The sequence below is a fragment of the Eptesicus fuscus genome, chromosome 21 (genome assembly GCF_027574615.1).
Source record: "Eptesicus fuscus isolate TK198812 chromosome 21, DD_ASM_mEF_20220401, whole genome shotgun sequence".
Lineage (NCBI taxonomy): Eukaryota > Metazoa > Chordata > Mammalia > Chiroptera > Vespertilionidae > Eptesicus > Eptesicus fuscus.
The window spans coordinates 42,931,051-42,948,956 of NC_072493.1; the positions used below are offsets into that span (position 1 = coordinate 42,931,051).

At 60.6% G+C, this 17,906-nt stretch overlaps 3 protein-coding genes across 4 annotated transcripts; 1 reads left to right on the forward strand and 2 right to left on the reverse strand.

The window, feature by feature from the left end:
• Positions 1 to 121: 121 nt before the first annotated feature.
• RUVBL2 (RuvB like AAA ATPase 2) lies at positions 122 to 12,287 on the forward strand. 2 transcript variants are annotated; one of them, XM_008154375.3, is made up of 15 exons: positions 122 to 305; positions 2,336 to 2,390; positions 2,959 to 3,014; positions 3,272 to 3,413; positions 5,651 to 5,780; positions 5,935 to 6,001; positions 7,509 to 7,615; positions 7,703 to 7,796; positions 8,132 to 8,255; positions 8,688 to 8,782; positions 8,883 to 9,001; positions 10,995 to 11,114; positions 11,481 to 11,610; positions 11,949 to 12,063; positions 12,181 to 12,287. In XM_008154375.3, exons 1-15 carry the CDS (start codon positions 294 to 296, stop codon positions 12,204 to 12,206), a joined length of 1,392 nt encoding a protein of 463 aa, XP_008152597.1. In that variant the 5' UTR covers positions 122 to 293; the 3' UTR covers positions 12,207 to 12,287. The 2 variants fall into 2 exon arrangements, with proteins under 2 accessions (XP_008152597.1, XP_027985390.1); XM_028129589.2 differs by having other exon boundaries at positions 12,184 to 12,287.
• Positions 12,288 to 12,374: 87 nt separating this feature from the next.
• LHB (luteinizing hormone subunit beta) lies at positions 12,375 to 13,148 on the reverse strand. Its single transcript, XM_008154374.3, has 2 exons — positions 12,942 to 13,148; positions 12,375 to 12,687 (listed from the first exon to the last, which is right to left on the reverse strand). The coding sequence occupies exons 1-2, from the start codon at positions 13,122 to 13,124 to the stop codon at positions 12,445 to 12,447; spliced, it is 426 nt and encodes a 141-aa protein (XP_008152596.1). The 5' UTR covers positions 13,125 to 13,148; the 3' UTR covers positions 12,375 to 12,444.
• Positions 13,149 to 13,903: 755 nt separating this feature from the next.
• Positions 13,904 to 16,952, reverse strand: LOC114227369 (uncharacterized). Its single transcript, XM_028129588.2, has 5 exons — positions 16,779 to 16,952; positions 16,317 to 16,520; positions 16,073 to 16,216; positions 14,999 to 15,126; positions 13,904 to 14,546 (listed from the first exon to the last, which is right to left on the reverse strand). Exons 1-5 carry the CDS (start codon positions 16,932 to 16,934, stop codon positions 14,228 to 14,230), a joined length of 951 nt encoding a protein of 316 aa, XP_027985389.2. The 5' UTR covers positions 16,935 to 16,952; the 3' UTR covers positions 13,904 to 14,227.
• Positions 16,953 to 17,906: the final 954 nt, after the last annotated feature.

A 17,906-nucleotide genomic window follows, 5' to 3' on the forward strand; every position in this document is an offset into this window, starting at 1 on the left:
GGAATGAGGAGGAAAGGGAGCGTGGGGGACGTGTGGTTGCTCACAGAAGTGGTAAGAATTTTGCAATCGGCCTCAGCAAGGAGGCTTGGGTAAAAGGAGGAGGAGCCAGAAGGAGCTGGGAACGGACCCAGGAGTTTCGGCCTAAAAAGGGACGTCTCGCCCTACAAGGAGCGTTTGCATATTTATGAGGAACCACCGAGATCTTTGGAGGATCTGACAGTCTAGAGGGGCCAGAACGCCTCGTTCTTAGCACGTTTCCGTTTCCGTTAGGATATTAGCGGTTGGTGAGCATCATGGCAACCGTGGTAAGTGTCGGCATGCGGAGGACTGAGGAGCGAACCCGCTCTCCTGGGTCCGAGGGAGGAGGGGCCGGGGGCCTGGACCCCTGGGTCCGAGGGAGGAGGGGCCGGGGGCCTGGACCCCTGGGTCTGAGGGAGGAGGGGTCGGGGGCCTGGACTCCTGGGTCAGAGGGAGGAGGGGCCGGGGGCCTGGACGCCTGGGTCTGAGGGAGGAGGGGTCGGGGGCCTGGACTCCTGGGTCAGAGGGAGGAGGGGCCGGGGGCCTGGACTCCTGGGTCTGAGGGAGGAGGGGCCGGGGGCCTGGACCCCTGGGTCCGAGGGAGGAGGGGCCGGGGGCCTGGACTCCTGGGTCCGAGGGAGGAGGAAAGAAAAGGTTGGATCCCGGCATGGTGGGTTCCAGTTGATATTTGCGATCTCAGTGGTCAGCTCTGATAGCAACTCAAACTTCCAGCTCTCTGGGCACCATCGGAGGCCAGTTCTGCCGTCCTTTGCCCTAAAGTCTGCTGAGGGTTTCAGTGTCTCGGGCCCCGAGCCATCCAGGAGCCTTTGTTGTTCATGGCGGGGATGGCAGCTGAGTCCCAGGGAGAAGCGCAGGCGGGACCTGGCCTGTGTGCTTGAGAGCCTGCGGTCGCTTAGTGAATCTTGAGCCACAAAAGGAAGAGTGTTGGGAACTCAGAGGGTGTCCGAGGAGAAGGGAAAGGGCTCCGGGCCCCCACATATTTCCAGCACCGCATAAGGGGCATGCCCAGTGTGGGTGCTTAATGAATTATGACTTGAATCTTGAATGAATGAGTGATTGGGAACTCCACAAAAGAGAGACCGGGTACCCTGGGGCTTGCACCTAGTACTTGCTCAGGAAACATGTGCCTGGAGAATGGATGTGGCCTGAGCTGGGGGGTTGGACTGGGCTTCCAGATGCCTGGGTTCCCATGGTGACTCCAATCAAGAAGGGGGAAGGGGGGATGAGAGTTACTGGTGTCTGGGGGTGAAATTTGAGTCTAGCTGTTTCCATGGGCAGCAGGGGATGATTGGAGAGGCTCCTGGGGAAGGGAAGGGCCTGTAGGAGGTGGGTCTTAGTTGGGATTGGGAAGGGTTGGGGTTCCTGGAGCCATGTCTTTTTTTTTTTTTTGCCTCAAGTAAGGTCCGGTAGGCTGGGTAGGGGTGTGGGGGGTATGCTCTCAGTCTCCTGACAGTGGTTTGGGGCCAGTGACCCATGCTCTTGGGTTCCAACCTCTTATGAGGCGAGAGGAAGTGAGAGCAGCCTTGTGACCAGGTGGAGGTCAGGACGTCGGAACTCTTGGTTCCAGAGCCAGGAGGGTTCCCTTAGGGTGGGAGCCTGCATCTCTCTCATTCCCGTGGGAAGGAAGGCGGGTTGGGGGCGGGTGGCCAAGGAGCTGAAGGAGCTGCTGTCTTCTCCAGTTCCCCTTCCTTACTGGGAATTAGGAAATACTCCGAAGTGTCAGAAAATAATACCACAGACACCCAAGGACCCGTCACCCAGATTTTCTGTAAGCAGATTTATTGAGATATAATTCATAGCCCATACAGTTTACGAACCTGGCAGGGGCGGGGGTCAGGGAGGGCCTCCCTTAGTGAGTAAAGCTTGGACTCATTCAGTGAGGGGGCAGGGAGAGCAGGCTGGACTCGAGGACTTGCATGTGCAAAAGTAGTGACAGCTGGGGCATCGCAGCGCAAGGGCGGCTGGGAAATCAGCAGGCCAGACCATGCCCGCTGGATGCCCGCTCTACGTTACCGCCTGTCCTTACAGTTACAGGTCGGGGAGGACTTCTTCCTCCCCAGCTATGCGCTAGGCCGTGGGGAAGGAGCTGTGGGTGAGACACACCTAGTCTGCATCTTCCTGGGGCTCGGGGTGTAGTGGGGTCACCCAGCAGCATTAATGGTGACAGCCGAGAGGGTGGGAGAGACTGGTGTTGGGCCGTCGGCCGGCCTGCGGGGAGGAGTGGCAGGAGGGACAGAGGAGGAGTTGGTGGAAACTGGGATGACAAGGGCTCTGATGTGCCTTCTCCCCACCCCAGACGGCCACAACCAAAGTCCCAGAGGTCCGCGATGTGACAAGAATTGAGCGTATCGGTGAGTGAACCCGGATCAGGAGCAAGACTAGACCCTGCCTGCCCTGTGCACCCCTGAAAAGCCAACCTGCCCAGGACCCCCGAGAAGCATGCAGCCTGCGTACCATTCCCCTATCTGATGGCGGGGGCGGGGGAAGGGGGCCGCTGAGTTCCAGAGAGGTGTCAGATGGCACAAGGGGCACCACGCCGGACCCCAATCCCAGGCTGCAGGCTTCGCTACCCTGCGGCTCCTGGGTGCCCCGGCATCCCGCTTGGAAGTCACAGAAGTGGGTGTTTGCCGAGTGCTTATGTTTGGCTGGGCACTGACTGCCCCACACACCCGGCACGCACTCGGCATCCGCCCCTCCGGGCAGGACCGGGCCTGGCTCGTTCCCAGCTGTGTCCCCAGCACAGGCCCTCTCGTTTACTGAGCACTTAGCATGTCCTGCCTTCCTTCCAGTGGGGTGGGGAGTCAGGCCCCCCATTTGGCCAAGGAGGAAACCAGGGCCCGAAGGGAAGCCCCTCACCTCCGGCCACACACTGCCACGAGCTGGCCAGTAACTGCCTTCTGGTCCTCTCTCTGCTCACAGGCGCTCACTCCCACATCCGCGGGCTGGGACTGGACGATGCCTTGGAGCCGCGGCAGGTAGAGCTGATGGGGCGGGCGGGAGGCCTGCTCCCGGGAGGCCCCGGGATTATGGAGACATTATGTTCTTCCAGACCTTTAGCTACATGTGTATAAAATCCAGCCCCGTGCACGCTTTTATTGGTCTTAGAAAAATTGGGGTGGAAAAGGCTATTTTGGCTTTTCCCCAACGTCCCAGCCAACATCCACTTCCATCTCACGAGGCAGGGGTGGCCCAGTGGGAAGTCACCTGGTGTGCCCGCACCTCCCACCCACAGGCGTCCCAGGGCATGGTCGGCCAGCTGGCGGCCCGGCGGGCAGCGGGCGTGGTGCTGGAGATGATCCGGGAAGGGAAGATCGCGGGCCGGGCGGTCCTCATCGCCGGCCAGCCGGGCACCGGGAAGACGGCCATCGCCATGGGTAAGTCACCTCTCGGGACAGGAGCTCTCTGGCCTCTGCCAGCTGATCCCTCCCATGAAGTCAGGATCCGATTCAGGCACATTTAACAGAAACCAAACATGGCTGTGGCTTAGCCACGCAGGGCTCATTCTCTCAGGGAGGAGAAGAATGTAGGCCATTTGCGGCCTGTTGAGCAGTTCCATGAAGCCTTCTGCTTTCCCGCCTCCACATTCTCTGCACTTGTTTCCCCGTGGGGATCACTTCGAGTTCCCAGAGGGTTGCCTCAGCGCCGGCCTTCCCACCCACACTCCGTGTAGCAGGCAGAAGAGAGAGGAATTGCAGTAAGGTTCTACTCCCTTAGGCAGTTGTCTTGGGAGTTCCACACACTTTTGCTCGTATTTTATGGACTGGAATTTTTTTTATAACATATTTTTATTGATTTCAGAGAGGAAGGAAGAGGGAGAGAGAGATGAAACATCAATGATGAGAGTGAATCATTGATCGGCTGCCTCCTGCATGCCCCCTAGTGGAAATCGAGCCCACAACCTGGGCATGTGCCCTGACCGGGGATCAACCGTGACCTCCTGGTTCTTAGGTCAATGCTCAACCCCTGAGTGCGGCTGGCCGGCTGGGCATATTGACTGTAATTTAATCGTATGGTCACTTTGCTGCAAGGGAGAGTGAGACATTAGAATAACTTTTCTATTTTAAGTTGGAGCATTGCTACCTTAATGAAAGGGGGGTCCTGGAGCTAAGGAAGAAGATGGGCATTGGTTAGACAACCAGCACTCCCTTTTGCAATTCACCAGCAAGGAAAGCACTTTATACTCATAACTGCCCCTTATCCTCCTTGTTGAACTACCCATCCTTCCAAACCCTGCTGAGGAGTCTCTTGCTCGTTGAAGCCTTCCGCGACCCTCCTATCTTCCCACTCCCACCTTTGTGCTCACACTGAGAGGCCAGGCCGTGAGAATCAGGGTAACAGCCAGGTTTTTAGTTAAGATGAAGCAGCACTTGCCCTGCCGAAGGGCTCGGTGGGGTGTCGTCCTCTGCACCAAAGGGTTGCAGATTCGATTCCGGTCAGGGCACATGCTTGGGTTGCAGGCTTGACCCCCGGTAGGGGGCATGCAGGAAGCAGCTGATTGATGTTAATCTCTCACATTAATGTTTTTCTTTCTCTCCCTTCCTCTTTCTCTAAAAGAAAAGAAAAGATACACACACACACACACACACACACACACACACACTAGAGGCCCGATGCACAACATTCATGCACCTGTGCGGGAGAGTCCCTCTGCCTGGCCTGCGTCCTCTTGCATCTGGACCCCTCAGGGCCTAAGCCAGCAGGCAGACATCCCCCAGGGGTCCTTAGTGCTGCCGCAGAGGTGGGAGAAGCTCCTGCCACCACCACTGCGCTGGCTGAGTGGCGCTCCCTCTGTGGGAGCACACTGACCACCAGGGGGCAGCTCCTGCGTTGAGCGTCTGCCCCCTGGTGGTCAGTGCGCATCACAGCGACCAGTCATTCCACCTTTCAGTCGATTTGCATATTAGCCTTTTATTATATTGGATATGATGAAGCAGCACTCATCCAAGGGTCCTGGTGTGCCGAGCCCTGGCCCAGACACTGGGAACACATAGATGAGGAAGACCCAAGCCCTGACTTGAAGGAGCCTCCTGCCTAGGGAGGTGGTTGTGGACACGGTGCCTCGCAGCGTGATGTGTGCCATAATGGACAGAGGAGGCTCCTGACCTGCCGGGTCGGGGACATAGTGGCGGTCGTCAGAAGAGGCTTCCCAAGACTTGCAGGGTGTCTGGGAGTGTCCGGGACAGACAGCAGGGAGCAGGCTCTCCGGGCGCAGAGGGTGACGCATCTGAAAAGGGGACGAGGAAGAGTTCCCACCGCACACTGGTCAGGAGGGAGCCGTGACTCTGTGAGATGTGGCTCGGAGCTGGCAGGGCCCTCGGGAAGGGCTGCTGGGAGGGGGGCTCAGTGCTTGCTGAGAGCCCTGCTGTCACCAGCCAAACCCAGGCCGCATGCCATAGAGAAGCCAGGCCTGTGCTGGTGAGATGATAGGTCGTAAAGGTTATCCTCAGACAGTGCGGTTTCCAGTCCAGGGGTCCCGTGGAGGCCTCTGCCTGGCTTTCTTTGCATCACCCTGTCTGCCCCGCAGCACCAAGAGCTGGTGTTGCCACGGAGTGAATTTTGGGGGACATGGTGCCAGGGCCGCCCCCACCCACCCAGACCACCCTCTCCCCAGGCATGGCGCAGGCCCTGGGCCCCGACACCCCCTTCACAGCCATTGCGGGCAGCGAGATCTTCTCCCTGGAGATGAGCAAGACAGAGGCGCTGACGCAGGCCTTCCGCAGGTCCATCGGCGTTCGCATCAAGTAAGCGCAGGGCCCGGGGCAGGGCGGGGCCGCTCCAGCAGCCTGGGGACCACCCTGTCCCAGCCAGCTTGGCCTGTGCCCAAGGGCTGATGGGAGTTAGCGATTCCCCGGGGCCAGGTGTCCGGTGCTCCGCTCAGATCTCCTCTCTGGTTAGGGAGGAGACGGAGATCATCGAAGGGGAGGTGGTGGAGATCCAGATCGACCGGCCGGCCACGGGGACGGTGAGTCTGCCCCCGAGTCCAGGCCTCCTCCAGGCGGGAGGGTTGCACTGGGGTCGGAATCCCATGGAATGTTCCAGCTGCCGATTGGAGCATCTGCGCGCCTACAGTAGGGGTTATTTGAATTGACAGCAGCTCGTTAATTGGTGAGGGACACCGTGAGCAGTTAAAACCAAGTGGTGGAATAAGAGAAGGTCTGGAAGTTTCTTCAGGGAATTCCTAACAGGTTAAACGCCTGCCCCGTGGGATTTACACAGCTCAGATTCTCTCCCTTTTTTTAACCTAAGACTTTTTTTTTTACTTTTTTGAGCAGTTCCATGAAATAAGTAAAATAGATACAAGGAAACATCTAAAAGAAGCATGTAGTCTAATAAGTGATTATAAAGCAAATACCTGCATAACCACCCCCAAGAGCAAAAACTAGAACTTTGCCAACCCCCAGCCCCTTCTTCCTTCCTCTTTCTACACCCCCAAGTCTCCCCGCAGAAGTAGCCACCCTCACGCGTTACCACGTCTTGGCGTTTTGTTGATTTTATCACCCAACTGTGTGTTCTTACACACCATAGCTCCTACTGCGCATTTTTAAATTTCATGTCTCTTAAATCTTTTTCATGGTTTGGTTTCCCCTTTATCTCTCCTATTTACCTAATAATTTATCTGTTGGTCTCTCTTTTACTTTTCTAATGTAGTGATTTAGAGAGAGAAACGTTGATTTGTTGTTCCACTTATGTATGCATTCATTAGTTGATGTGTCCTGACCAGGGATCGAACCTGCAACCTTGGTGCATCAGGACGACGCTCTGAGTACCTGGCCAGGGTGACACTCTCTTTTTTTAATTTGCCACCCCAAAAATAATTTTAAAAATAAAACTACAGTAGCATATTTAAATATAAGGAAAGCTATTCCCAAGCTAGTTCTGTACACCCTACACTGGGGATCAAGCCCATAACCCGGGCATGTGCCCAGGCCGGGAATCAAACTGTGACCTCCTAGTCCATAGGTCGACACCCAACCACTGAGCCATGCTGGCCGGGCCAGCTTATTTTTGTTTGTTTTTTGTCATCTTTTTATTTTTTACTATATTTTTATTGAGGAGAGAGAATCATTGACCGGCTGCCTCCTGCACACCCCCCACTGGGGATCGAGCCTGTAATCCAGGCATGTGCCCTTGACCGGAATCGAACCTGGGACCCTTCAGTCCACAGGCTGATGCTCTATCCACTGAGCCAAACCTGCCAGGGCTTTTTTGGTTATCTTTTAGAATTTCGTTTGTTTACTGGGTTTTTTATAATAGCTTTGTTGAGGAGCAATTGACATGCAATAAGCTGCCCACATTGAAAGTTTCAGGATGTTAAGTTTTGACATACGTGTGCACACATGAAGCCACCCCCAGTCACGGCAGCGACCACGGCCATCACCCCCAAGCTTCCCTGCGGCGTGCCTGTTCCACGTTGTGTTGGAGAGACGTTGGGGCCTCTCTGAGCCCTGGCCGGCATGTCACCTCCTCAGGGCTCCAAGGTGGGCAAGCTGACCCTCAAGACCACCGAGATGGAGACGATATATGACCTGGGCGCCAAGATGATCGAGTCCCTGACCAAGGACAAGGTCCAGGCCGGGTGAGCAGTGGCAGGCCGCCCGCACTCACGGGGGGGCGGGGAGCTCGGGCGCCTTCCTCTCCTCACTCCCGCCTCCTTCCCCTGCAGGGATGTGATCACCATCGACAAGGCCACGGGCAAGATCTCCAAGCTGGGCCGCTCCTTCACGCGTGCGCGCGACTACGACGCCATGGGCTCCCAGGTGCTCCGGGGCTGGGCACCCTCGCTCCAGGCGCCCGCATGTTTCCCTGGGTCCTCCCGTCACCCAACCCCTGTCCCTAGTACTCCTGGCTCTCCCCTGTGCCTCTAGGATGGGGGCCCCTCAGCTTGGCGCTGTGCTCAGGGCTCCCGAGGTCCCCGGGAACCCCTGTACCCTCAGGGCTCTTGGCTGCCTCTGGGCCTGGGGTTTCCAGGTAACCCCCACGGGATTCCCAGCCCCTTTCCAGGGCCCCCCACCTCCCCCAGACATCGCCCCTGTGGGCCCTTCATGCTCTTCTCCGCCTGTCTCCACCCCGCCCTCCCCCACCCTGCCCGCAGACCAAGTTCGTGCAGTGCCCCGACGGGGAGCTCCAGAAGCGCAAGGAGGTGGTGCACACCGTGTCCCTGCACGAGATCGACGTCATCAACTCCCGCACCCAGGGCTTCCTGGCCCTCTTCTCAGGTGAGGCCGACCGTCCACTCATCCCGCCCGCTCCTCCCTCCGCACCCGCTCCCCCTTCCACGCCTGCTCCCCGCTCCCCCCTCCGCGCCCTCCCATAGGGGCTCCCCGCCCTCCCATAGGGCCCGCCCCTGCCCGGGCTCTTCCCGCCCCTTGCTGTCTTCTGTTCTCCCTCCGTGTGTGGTCTGTCCCTCTCCCTCTGTGCCAAGTCCTCTCTCGGGTGGTTTGATGGGCGCTCCTGTTCTCCACCCTGAGTTCTCTTCCTCCTCTCGGGGACATCGCAGACCCCTCGCCCTCCTGTCGCTCGTCAGCGCCAGTCTCGGTGTCCCTTCCCTCTGTCCCCCGTGCCCTGTCTTCCTCCATCTTCGCCCACGTCCGGCCCCAGATCCCTGTCTCCTCTCTGACCCCCGCCCCCGTCACCCCTGCCTCCCACAGGTGACACAGGGGAGATCAAGTCAGAAGTCCGAGAGCAGATCAATGCCAAGGTGGCCGAGTGGCGCGAGGAGGGCAAGGCGGAGATCATCCCTGGGGTGGGTACCGGGCGTGGCGCGGGGGGGGGGGGGGGGGCAGTGGGAGAAGAGGGACAGGAGGCCCTGGTGCGGGAGTTTGACACCCCCTGACGGCTCCCAGGTGCTGTTCATTGATGAGGTCCACATGCTGGACATCGAGAGCTTCTCCTTCCTCAACCGGGCGCTGGAGAGCGACATGGCGCCCGTCCTCATCATGGCCACCAACCGCGGCATCACCCGGTGAGCTGGCATCGGGGACAGGTGCTCCGGGGGGGGGGGGTGGCACAGGGTGAAAGGGCATGCTTGTTGCACCCCTGGGGGCGGTGTGGGCTCAGCTGCTGTAACAGGCTCCCCGCCGGTTCCGCGGCCCAGGCCAGAGGGTGGGCCTTTCCCTTAAACAAGGTAGGGGTGGCCTGGCTGGCGTGGCTCAGTGGTTGACTATCGACCTATGAACCAGGAGGTCAGGGTTCGATTCCTGGTCAGGGCTCATGCCCGGTTGCGGGCTCGATCCCCAGTGTGGGAGGTGTAGGAGGCAGCAAATCAGTGATTCTTTGTCCCTCTCCCTTCCTCTCTGAAATGAATAAAAATATATTTAAATTTAAAGACACAAGGTAGGCAGTGGTCAGGGTGGGTAGGCAGCTCTACTCCACAGGGAAGCCCCAGGACTGGATTTTGTGTTGCGTTGCTCCTGTATCCCTTAAGGCTATAGTTTCTCAGTCTGTGTGCCAGGGCACCCCAGGGTACTGCATAAAACACAGGAGTTCTGTGGGATAGCTTAACTTCCTGAGGGGTGCCCAGTAGCGTGTGTGGGACACTGTATCGAGCACTACGGGAACTCACTCAGACCCAACTACTTAATGAACGAAGCCGAGCTGAGTGTTTCTGTCGGCCTGAGGTGCTGGGGACACTTCCTGATGCGTGAAGGGCACGGGGCCCGGTGAAGCTTGGGAACCTCCGTCCTAGGGGGTTGCCAGCGCCCCGTGCCCTGTAGTCCTGCCGGCTGGCTCTCTTCACACCTCGTCTGGTTTGGCCCAGAGGAAGGGAGAAGGAAGCGGGGAGCAAACAGCCCCCCGGCAGGCTGGAGCCCGGAGGCTGCACCGCTCAGGGCTTGGCTGTGCCAGCTGACCGTGCCCCGCGGGCTGGGTATCACGCAGAAGGAGGGGGCAGGGCTACGGGGCAGCGGCGGACCCTTCCCTGGCTCTGCGCTGGCACTTTTCCCAGACGAACTGCTCGGAACCTCAAAAGAAGCTCAAGATGTAGATATTGTCTCAGTCCCACTTCCAAATGAGGACAGCAAGGCCGGTGACTGCCCAGGCGGCAGGGAGACGGACCTCCGAGGGCTGAGGCCAGAAGAGGCAGCGAGAGCGTGTGTGCGGGTGCAGCTCGGGCGTGGGAACGGGGAGAGGCGGCGATCCAGTCGCTCCTCGTTGTGGGCAGATTCGGGATTTGCGAATCTGCTGCTAGACTGTATCTGTAACCCCCAACTCGGTATTCGTGATGCTTTCCCGGTCGCGATCTATTTAGTGCCACCTGTGTCACATGCAGTGCTTGTTGATGGTGGTTTTGCTGTTTAAAACGGCCCCCTGAGTTCTGCTGCAGAACCTGGGGGCTCAGTCTTACAGAGGAAATGCATGTTGGGTGAACTTGATTACGGCACGAGTTACAGTGCGGTTAGCCATGAGCTCAGTGGGAGTGAGTCAGTAACATACTAAGTAAGCTGTCTTCAAACAAAACTCATAAAGCCAGGCGATATATTGGCTGATTGGCAAATAGCCACCAGAGGCTCCCAGGAACCTAACCGGGTGTCTCCCCAGGAGTCGGGGTTCAGTTTTGCTGATTGAGTGTTTGCCCCATTTCACAGAGCGTAGCTCTCACCAAGAATGAGAACCTCCTGTCTTCCCTAGCGCCTGCCCGTGCCAGGCCCGGGGCTGGGCCAGGTGCACAGGGAACAGGACCCGCACGGCCCCTTCCCTGGGTCACGCAGGGGAGGGGGACCTTGGTCCAGTAATCCCCGACAGAGCCGTCCAGCTAAAACAAGCCGCTCTCCGGCGGGATTGACGCAGTCGGCTCGGCCGCGCCGTCAGGCACTGACGCCAGCTGGGGCTGAAGGTTACGTGGTATTTGGCCCAGTGGGTGGGCTGTGCTGGAGCGGGGGTGGGAGGAGTCCGAGTAGAAGGAATGGAGAGCCAGGCTCTGGAGGCATCACCCTGACAGCCCTCCTTTCCCCCCTCAGGATCCGGGGTACCAGCTACCAGAGCCCCCACGGCATCCCCATCGACCTGCTGGACCGGCTGCTCATTGTCTCCACCTCCCCCTACAGTGAGAAGGACACGAAGCAGATCCTCCGCATCCGGTGCGGGCGGCCGGGTCCACCCTGTTTGACACATGGGGACACTGAGATCTGGGGGGGGGGGGGGGGGGGGTGACTGGCCCAAAGTCTCTGGGCCTGAAAGAGGTGGAGCGTGGCCTCCGATGCAAGGTGGGGGCCCCTGTGGGGAAGGGAGGGGAGGGACTGGTAACTGACGTGGAGGAAGGAGCCTCTATGGGGAGAGTGGAGGCCCCGCCTGTGCCTCAGTGGCCCTTCTTGCCCAGCGTTCTGCGGTTCTGAAGACGCAGGCTCCACATGTTCCTGGCGGGCGGGGGCGGGGAGGGAGGGGGCCTGGGGCATGCTGCAGTCACAGGCCTGACCTTGTCTGACCCCCACCCCACCTGCCTGCAGGTGTGAGGAGGAGGATGTGGAGATGAGCGAGGACGCCTACACGGTGCTGACCCGCATTGGGCTGGAGACCTCCCTGCGCTACGCCATCCAGCTCATCACAGCCGCCAGCCTGGTGTGCCGGAAGCGCAAGGTCAGCCCGCCAGCGCGCCCTCGGCCGGGGCCAGTGAGAGACCCACTACTCCAGGGGCTTGGCGTCGGTTGTTGCATTTGGTCCTAGAACGTATGTTTTCGGAGGCAGGGAACTTTGTCTCTTGGGTTTATCTCTGTGCCTCCTGGCCTGACACATAGTAGGTTCTCAGTAAACATCTTTTGACTGAGAGTTGGTACGTTAGGTCCGTCTTACAGGTGAAGGAATGGAGAGAGGGGGCTCACAGCCAGGAGGTGGCCAAGGCGGTATTTGAACCCAGGCGATGTGGCCTGATCCCTACCTTGGGAGGGCCCCCCTGAGTTCTCCCTGTCCCCCCTCAGGGCACGGAGGTGCAGGTAGACGACATCAAGCGGGTCTACTCACTCTTTCTGGACGAGTCGCGCTCCACGCAGTACATGAAGGAGTACCAGGACGCCTTCCTCTTTAACGAGCTCAGTGAGTGTCTTTCCCGCCCCCACCGTCCCCAGCCCGCCGTGGCCTGTCTGGAGAGGTGGGAGGGAGCCGGGCCTGGCTTCTGGGCCACAGTGACCACGTGACCTTCTCCTCCTACAGAAGGCGAGACTATGGACACCTCCTGAGCTGCTGTTCCCCTCCCCCTCCCCCCGTTTTCTACCAGGGTTCTGACACTGTGACTTTGTATAAAATGTTCTGAAACTGGACCCCTCGTGTGTGTATTGTGTGCGCGCACGTGCATGTGCACCCTGACCCCAAAGAAAGGCAGCCCCAGGGCGGGTGTGAGAGCCTTTATTGGAGGAGAGGAGCAGCTGCTGGCTCCGGGGAAGGGGATGGGCATGGGAGGTTGAAGTTGGGGGATCCTTAGAGGAAGAGGAGGTCTGGGAGGGTGGGGCGGTCACAGGCCAAGGGCTGGGCTCTGGGACCCCCACAGTCGGAGCTGCTGAGGCGGCAGGGCCCACAGCGACAGCTGAGGGCCACAGGGAAGGAGACCATCGGGTCCACACCAGGCGGGCAGCCGGGGAGCCGGATGGAGGCAAAGCTCAGCTCCCGGTAGGTGCACACCGGCTGGGGCACAGGCGGCAGAGGGGCCGGCAGCACCCGCACCTGGAGGCAGTGCAGAGGGGGGCGGCATGGCGTCTGTCTGCCCAGGGCCAAGCCCTCCCCTGATCTCCCCTCTGCCCCCCCCCCAAATCCAAGACTCGGGTATCCAGGGGACCCTCTGTGCTCCCCCTCCCACATGCCCAGCTCTGACTCCAATTCCCCAGCTCCTACCCAGCCACCCTCCCGCCCCCTGCCGCCTGTCTCCTGTGGGCCAGGCCCGAGCGGTCCGCCTGGTCCCCTCCGGGTCGGCAGCTCACCATGCTGGGGCAGTAGCCGGCACAGATGCTGGTGGTGAAGGTGATGCAGACCGGACAGGCCTCGTTCTCGGCAGCCAGCGTGGCATTGACGGGCCGGCACAGTGGCCGCAGTGGCCCCCGGGATGCCCGCACCCCCCCCACGCTCAGCAGCAGCCACAGCAGCAGCCCCTGGGATAAGGCCATTTCCTCAGGGCCAGCCCGAGACCTCTGCCCAGGCCCTTACCCTCCCGTTCCCCGCATACACACATTCAGGGCCAGCCCCTCCATTCTGACCCCCCACCCCATACCCAGGGACCCCGCCCCACTGCTTCCAGCAGGAAGCCCGCTGGCTGTCCACACCCTTCTAGAAAGGCCTCCTTCACCCAGTCCCAGGACTCCCGGTCTTACCTGGAGCATCTCCATCCTGGGTGCCTCCCTACTGTGTTTACCGGGTCTTATACCTGCAGGCTGTGGGGGCGGCAAGGCCAGGGGGTGGTGGCATGGCGGGGTAACCTGGACACTAATCTCCTCGGGGGCGAGAGGCAGATAAGGTCAGGGATGTGCAGGAGTGGCTAAGTGAGCACCCCTCCCCCATTCCCTGAGTGGCTTGGCACCAAGAAGCAGGAGACACCCAGGATGACGGCGGCTTTACGGACTCCATCCTTGGGTGCTAGAGAGGTCGTGCTGGGGCAGGGAGTAGGGGTAGGGAGCCCTGGGCTGTGCAGCCCTGTCTCTGCCCATCACGGGGGAGGGGTCTGGAGCTCGCCCCTCCAGCGACCCTGCAATGGTGATGGAGGGACCTCAGCCCTGCTCCACCGGCCGTAGACTGAAAGCCAGGATCCAAACTTAGGAGGGGCTTGGCTCCGTGTTGCCGTCTGTGCTCAGGAAACGGGTGGGTCCGCCTGCTCCCAGATACCCCTCCCCAAGGATTCAGTGGGAGCGCCTTCTCCCCACACCCCGGCCCCCAGAAACCCGGATGCGGAGCCCGACCCAGCAAAGAGCGAGGTGTAGACTGTTTCACTGTCATTGATAAGAGAAGCTCGGCCCCTTCGGCCGCGGGGGGCACGCCCTGCCCGCTGGCCCACAGCCCCAAGTACGTATTCCAGGCCCGCCCCCGCCCCCACAGTCGAGTGGGTGCAGGTGGGGTTCGCCCCGCCCACGGCCAGACTCTGTCCTGCCCCCAAGTGGTGAGCGGGGTTCCCAAGCTCAGCCCCGCCCACGGGGTGCCCAGTGGCTGGCTCCCAGGCTCGGCCCCGCCCCTGCTCCGGGGACCGTGTCTGCGGCGGGGCGGGCGGCGGGCGGGGCGCTCAGACCAGGGCGGGCTTGGAGCTGCCGTAGTTGGAGCTCTCGGTGCGGTAGGCTTGCGGCACGCTGTAGACGCCCGGCACGGGGTTCCGGTGCGGGACTCCCCAGGACAGCTCCAGCGGGTAGAAGCGGTCCAGCCGGCGCAGCGGGTGCAGCGGGAGGCTGTAGGACTCCTGCGCCAGGGACAGCGCCCCGCGGTGCGGCACCGCCGGCGTCACCGGGCGGGCGCGGGGCACACGGATCCGCCGCGGCTGGGGCACCCCCCAGGAGGGTGGACAGGGCGGCTTCTGGGGGCGATGGCCCCAGGGTAACAACTCCTTCCTGTTGGGGGAAGCAGGGTGGGGACGAGGCTGAGGGTCCAGACCCGCCTCGGGCCCGGAGGAGGCAGCAGGCCTGAACTCGCCTGCGTTTTGAGGAGAGGGCATATTTGTAGGAGTCGGGGACCACTTAGAAAAAATGGGGTTGGGGACTCCTAGCCTGGATTCCTGGGACCTCCAGGTACTTAAACGCCTGGAGTCTGGGGTTTTCTCACCCTTGGGCAGTATCTGGGGACTCAAATGTCAAATTACCCCGCCCCAGGTCGTCAGGGCCGCTCCTAGATCCCTCCGCAGGCTTCGTGCTCCTGAGCGTGGACACTGGGCGCTAGGGCAGGGGCTGAGATCTGAGCGCCCGGCTCTAAGTCAGAGAGGGGGAGCCCATACCAGGGGTCTGGGCGGTCCAGCAGCCTGGGATGGGGGGATGGGGGCTGGGGGCGGTGCCAATGGAGGACTCACTTCGAGTAGGCTCGGAAGTCCCCGGCTGCGGTGGACTGGTAGAGCTGAAAGTGGTCTAGGATGCCCTGGTTGGAGACTAGGACAGGCCGGCCGGCCAGCTCCGGGCTCATCCTCCAGGGAATGAGAGTCTGAGGAGGCACAGGCAGGCGGAATGACCAAGAAAGCGGTTTGACATCCCTTTTGAAGCCTTGGGTCCCAGACTGAGAACTCCTCTTCCTTCGGACGCAACAGCTTCTCTGGACCAGGCCTCCACATCCGCCCCCAGAATCAGAGTCCTTCCTGGCCAATCGCATGCCAGCGCACGTTAGCTTCGCTCCCCAAATCGGAAACTCCAAAACCCAATCGCTTTTTGCTCACCAGCCAACAGAAAGGCCAGTCCCCAGACTCAATCCTTCCTTGTCCCGCCACTGGAATTAAGCCGCAGCTCGGCCAACAATTCCCCCCAACTTCAGCCACTCGCGGGAAGCCTAGCCCCGCCCCCCGCCCCCCCCCCCCGCCTCCCGCCTCCGGCCTCCGGCTCCCACCTGGTCCCGGAATATTCAAGACCCGCCCCCTAGTACAGTCCTCTTCCTGGCTCTGCCCCGAGCCTCAAAACCACCTCCTACCCGAAGGGAGTGGCTCAGTGGTTGAGCATCGACCTGTGAACCGGGAGGTCACGGTTGGATTCCCCGGTCAGGCCTGGTTGCGGGCTCGGTCCCCCGTGGGGGGCGTGCAGGAGGCAGCCAGTCAATGATTCTCATCATTGATGTTTCTACTCTCTCTCCCTTCCTCTCTGAAATCAATAAAAACATACTTTTTAAAAACCCTCCTAACCCACTTCAACATTTATTACTTGCGCCCCAGAGGTTATCACCCCAGAGAGCTGGGATTGCGGGACTTCAGTCCCCTCCTCCTTCTGGCCTCACCGCACAATGTCCAAGCCCCTTCTCCAGGCTTTGTACTCTTCTCAGTCCTCCCTTTTAGCCACGCCCCCAAAACGGTTAGCCACGCCCCCAGATTAAAACTTCCTACTGGCCCCGCCCCAGGGTCCCCTCGGGTCCCCCACCCCCGCGCCCACGCGGTCTCCTCCGCTACCTGGGACACGCCCGTGAGGTGGTGGTCGGCGAACCGCAGGGGCCGGGCGCGCAGGTGCAGGTCGGGCCACGCGGAGTAGTGCGCCCGCGCCTCGCTGCACTGGTCCTTTGTGGTCAGCGGGAGGCACCAGCCTTGGCGACTGAGCTACAGGAAGACGATTCGGGGACCCAACCTGAGGGTGGACGGGACGGAACTGCAGTCCTCACCCCTGTCCCCCGCGGACCTCGGCGTCCTAGAACCTTACCTTTTCCCCTAAATCCTTCATCCCCACAGACCGCGCGAGGTCCTTCGGCTTTGGGACCTTGGGCTGCGCGTAGGGCCCGCCGTGCGTCTTGAGCACCCCGTGAGCCGAGCCAGAGGTTGTCTCCCATCTGCTGAGGACCTCGTCGAAGGCCCAGATGTGCAAATCCGGCTTTGCGGGTGGGGGCAGGGGCTCCGCCACCGTGGACTGGGTGGAAGGCGCGGGATTTCAGCTTAAAAAACTCAGGAGTCCGGCCCGCCAGCCCTGATCTCTCCCGGGCGGTCCCCAGCCCTTTCCTCCCTCCAGTTCCAGGCACCCAGGCTCCCTGGCCCTTCATCTGTCAGACCCGGGACTCCGAGACCCTCCTCCTTCAGTCCAGGCCACCATTCCCCTTTTCTTTCGCAGGTGTCTGGATCCCCGCGCCTCCTTCACACGCAGGAGTCTGGACTTCCAGGCTCCCCTCACCTGGAGCGTGGGCGGGCGAAAGGGCACGGATGGGATAATGTGGTGGGCGACACCAGTGCTGGTGAGATGCCAGTTGGGCCAGGATCCTGGATCCTCGGTCCCAGAGATGGGGGGCCAGGGAGGGCCAGAGCGCAGGGCTAGGATCCGACCAGCCATGATCCCTCCCCCCGCTCTTTGGCCAAGCCGGAGGCTTGTTGTGGCTGTTGCCATAGGGACAGAACCCTCCCTCGCTGAATCCAGCCAATGGGAGGGCCTGCAGGCTGGGGATGGGGAGAGTGAAAAAGAGGTCTCGGCACAGAGGGGCATGGACTTTGACAGAGCGGGGCAGAGACCCCAAGAGGAGCACAGAACCTCAGGGAAGTTGGGGAGGGGGAGACCCAGACAGACAGGAGGGCAGAAATGGGGCCCCGAGGAAGGTGAACTGGAAGTTGAATTTTAGAGTTTTAGAGACAGAGACCCCTGGGCAGGGGGAGACAGAAACTCACAGAAGGGACAGCAGAGAGAGGGACATAAACCTGGGGGAGGGGGGGGGGTCAGAGATCCAGGAAGGGGGTAACAGAGACTCTGTGGGGGAGGAGGATAGACTACCCAGCACATCAGGAAATCCATGGGAAACACCCGCATTCCTATAGGGATCCAGCCCTGCTGACTGCCTGCTCCCTCCGCCAGGCCTGTCCACCCGGAGGAGGGGGACCCGGAAGAGGGGAATTGACGCCGGCTGTCCCTCCTTCCCTGTGTGTGCGGAGTCACATCTGTCCTACTGCCTTTGATTGGACTGAAAACTTCCACCTGGGAATGGGGGTGGGCAGAGGGAGGGACCCACAGAGAAATGCACAGGAAAAGACTTCACCAAAAAGGGGGGGGGGGGCAGTGGTGCAGAAAGGGCTTTGATGAATGAGAAAGACACGCAAGAATGGGTGAGAGACGGTGACTAAGAAACAGAGACAGAAAGAGAGCTACTGTCGCAGAGACAAGAGAGGGGAGTTAGAAGAAGAGACAGACACGTGGCAAGAAAGAGCAGAAGTGCAGACCGAGAAGAGATGTAGCCACCCAGGCAGCCGGACCCTACCCTGCCCTGCCGCCCACCCCTCCCTTCCCGGGGACCCAGTCTGTGATGGTGGGGGGTGA

Excerpts from the sequence above, each read along its gene's own strand:
- RUVBL2 (XM_008154375.3), top strand. Across the intron at positions 2,391-2,958 it reads GACAAGAATTGAGCGTATCG|GCGCTCACTCCCACATCCGC; the intron begins GTGAGTGAACCC and ends CTCTGCTCACAG. Across the intron at positions 3,015-3,271 it reads ATGCCTTGGAGCCGCGGCAG|GCGTCCCAGGGCATGGTCGG; the intron begins GTAGAGCTGATG and ends TCCCACCCACAG.
- LOC114227369 (XM_028129588.2), bottom strand. The coding sequence starts at position 16,934 with ATGGCTGGTCGGATCCTAGCCCTGCGCTCTGGCCCTCCCTGGCCCCCC. Across the intron at positions 16,217-16,316 it reads TGAAGGATTTAGGGGAAAAG|CTCAGTCGCCAAGGCTGGTG; the intron begins GTAAGGTTCTAG and ends GTCTTCCTGTAG. Across the intron at positions 14,547-14,998 it reads GACTTCCGAGCCTACTCGAA|GAAGGAGTTGTTACCCTGGG; the intron begins GTGAGTCCTCCA and ends TTCCCCCAACAG.
- LHB (XM_008154374.3), bottom strand. The coding sequence starts at position 13,124 with ATGGCCTTATCCCAGGGGCTGCTGCTGTGGCTGCTGCTGAGCGTGGGG. Across the intron at positions 12,688-12,941 it reads CCGGCTACTGCCCCAGCATG|GTGCGGGTGCTGCCGGCCCC; the intron begins GTGAGCTGCCGA and ends CACTGCCTCCAG.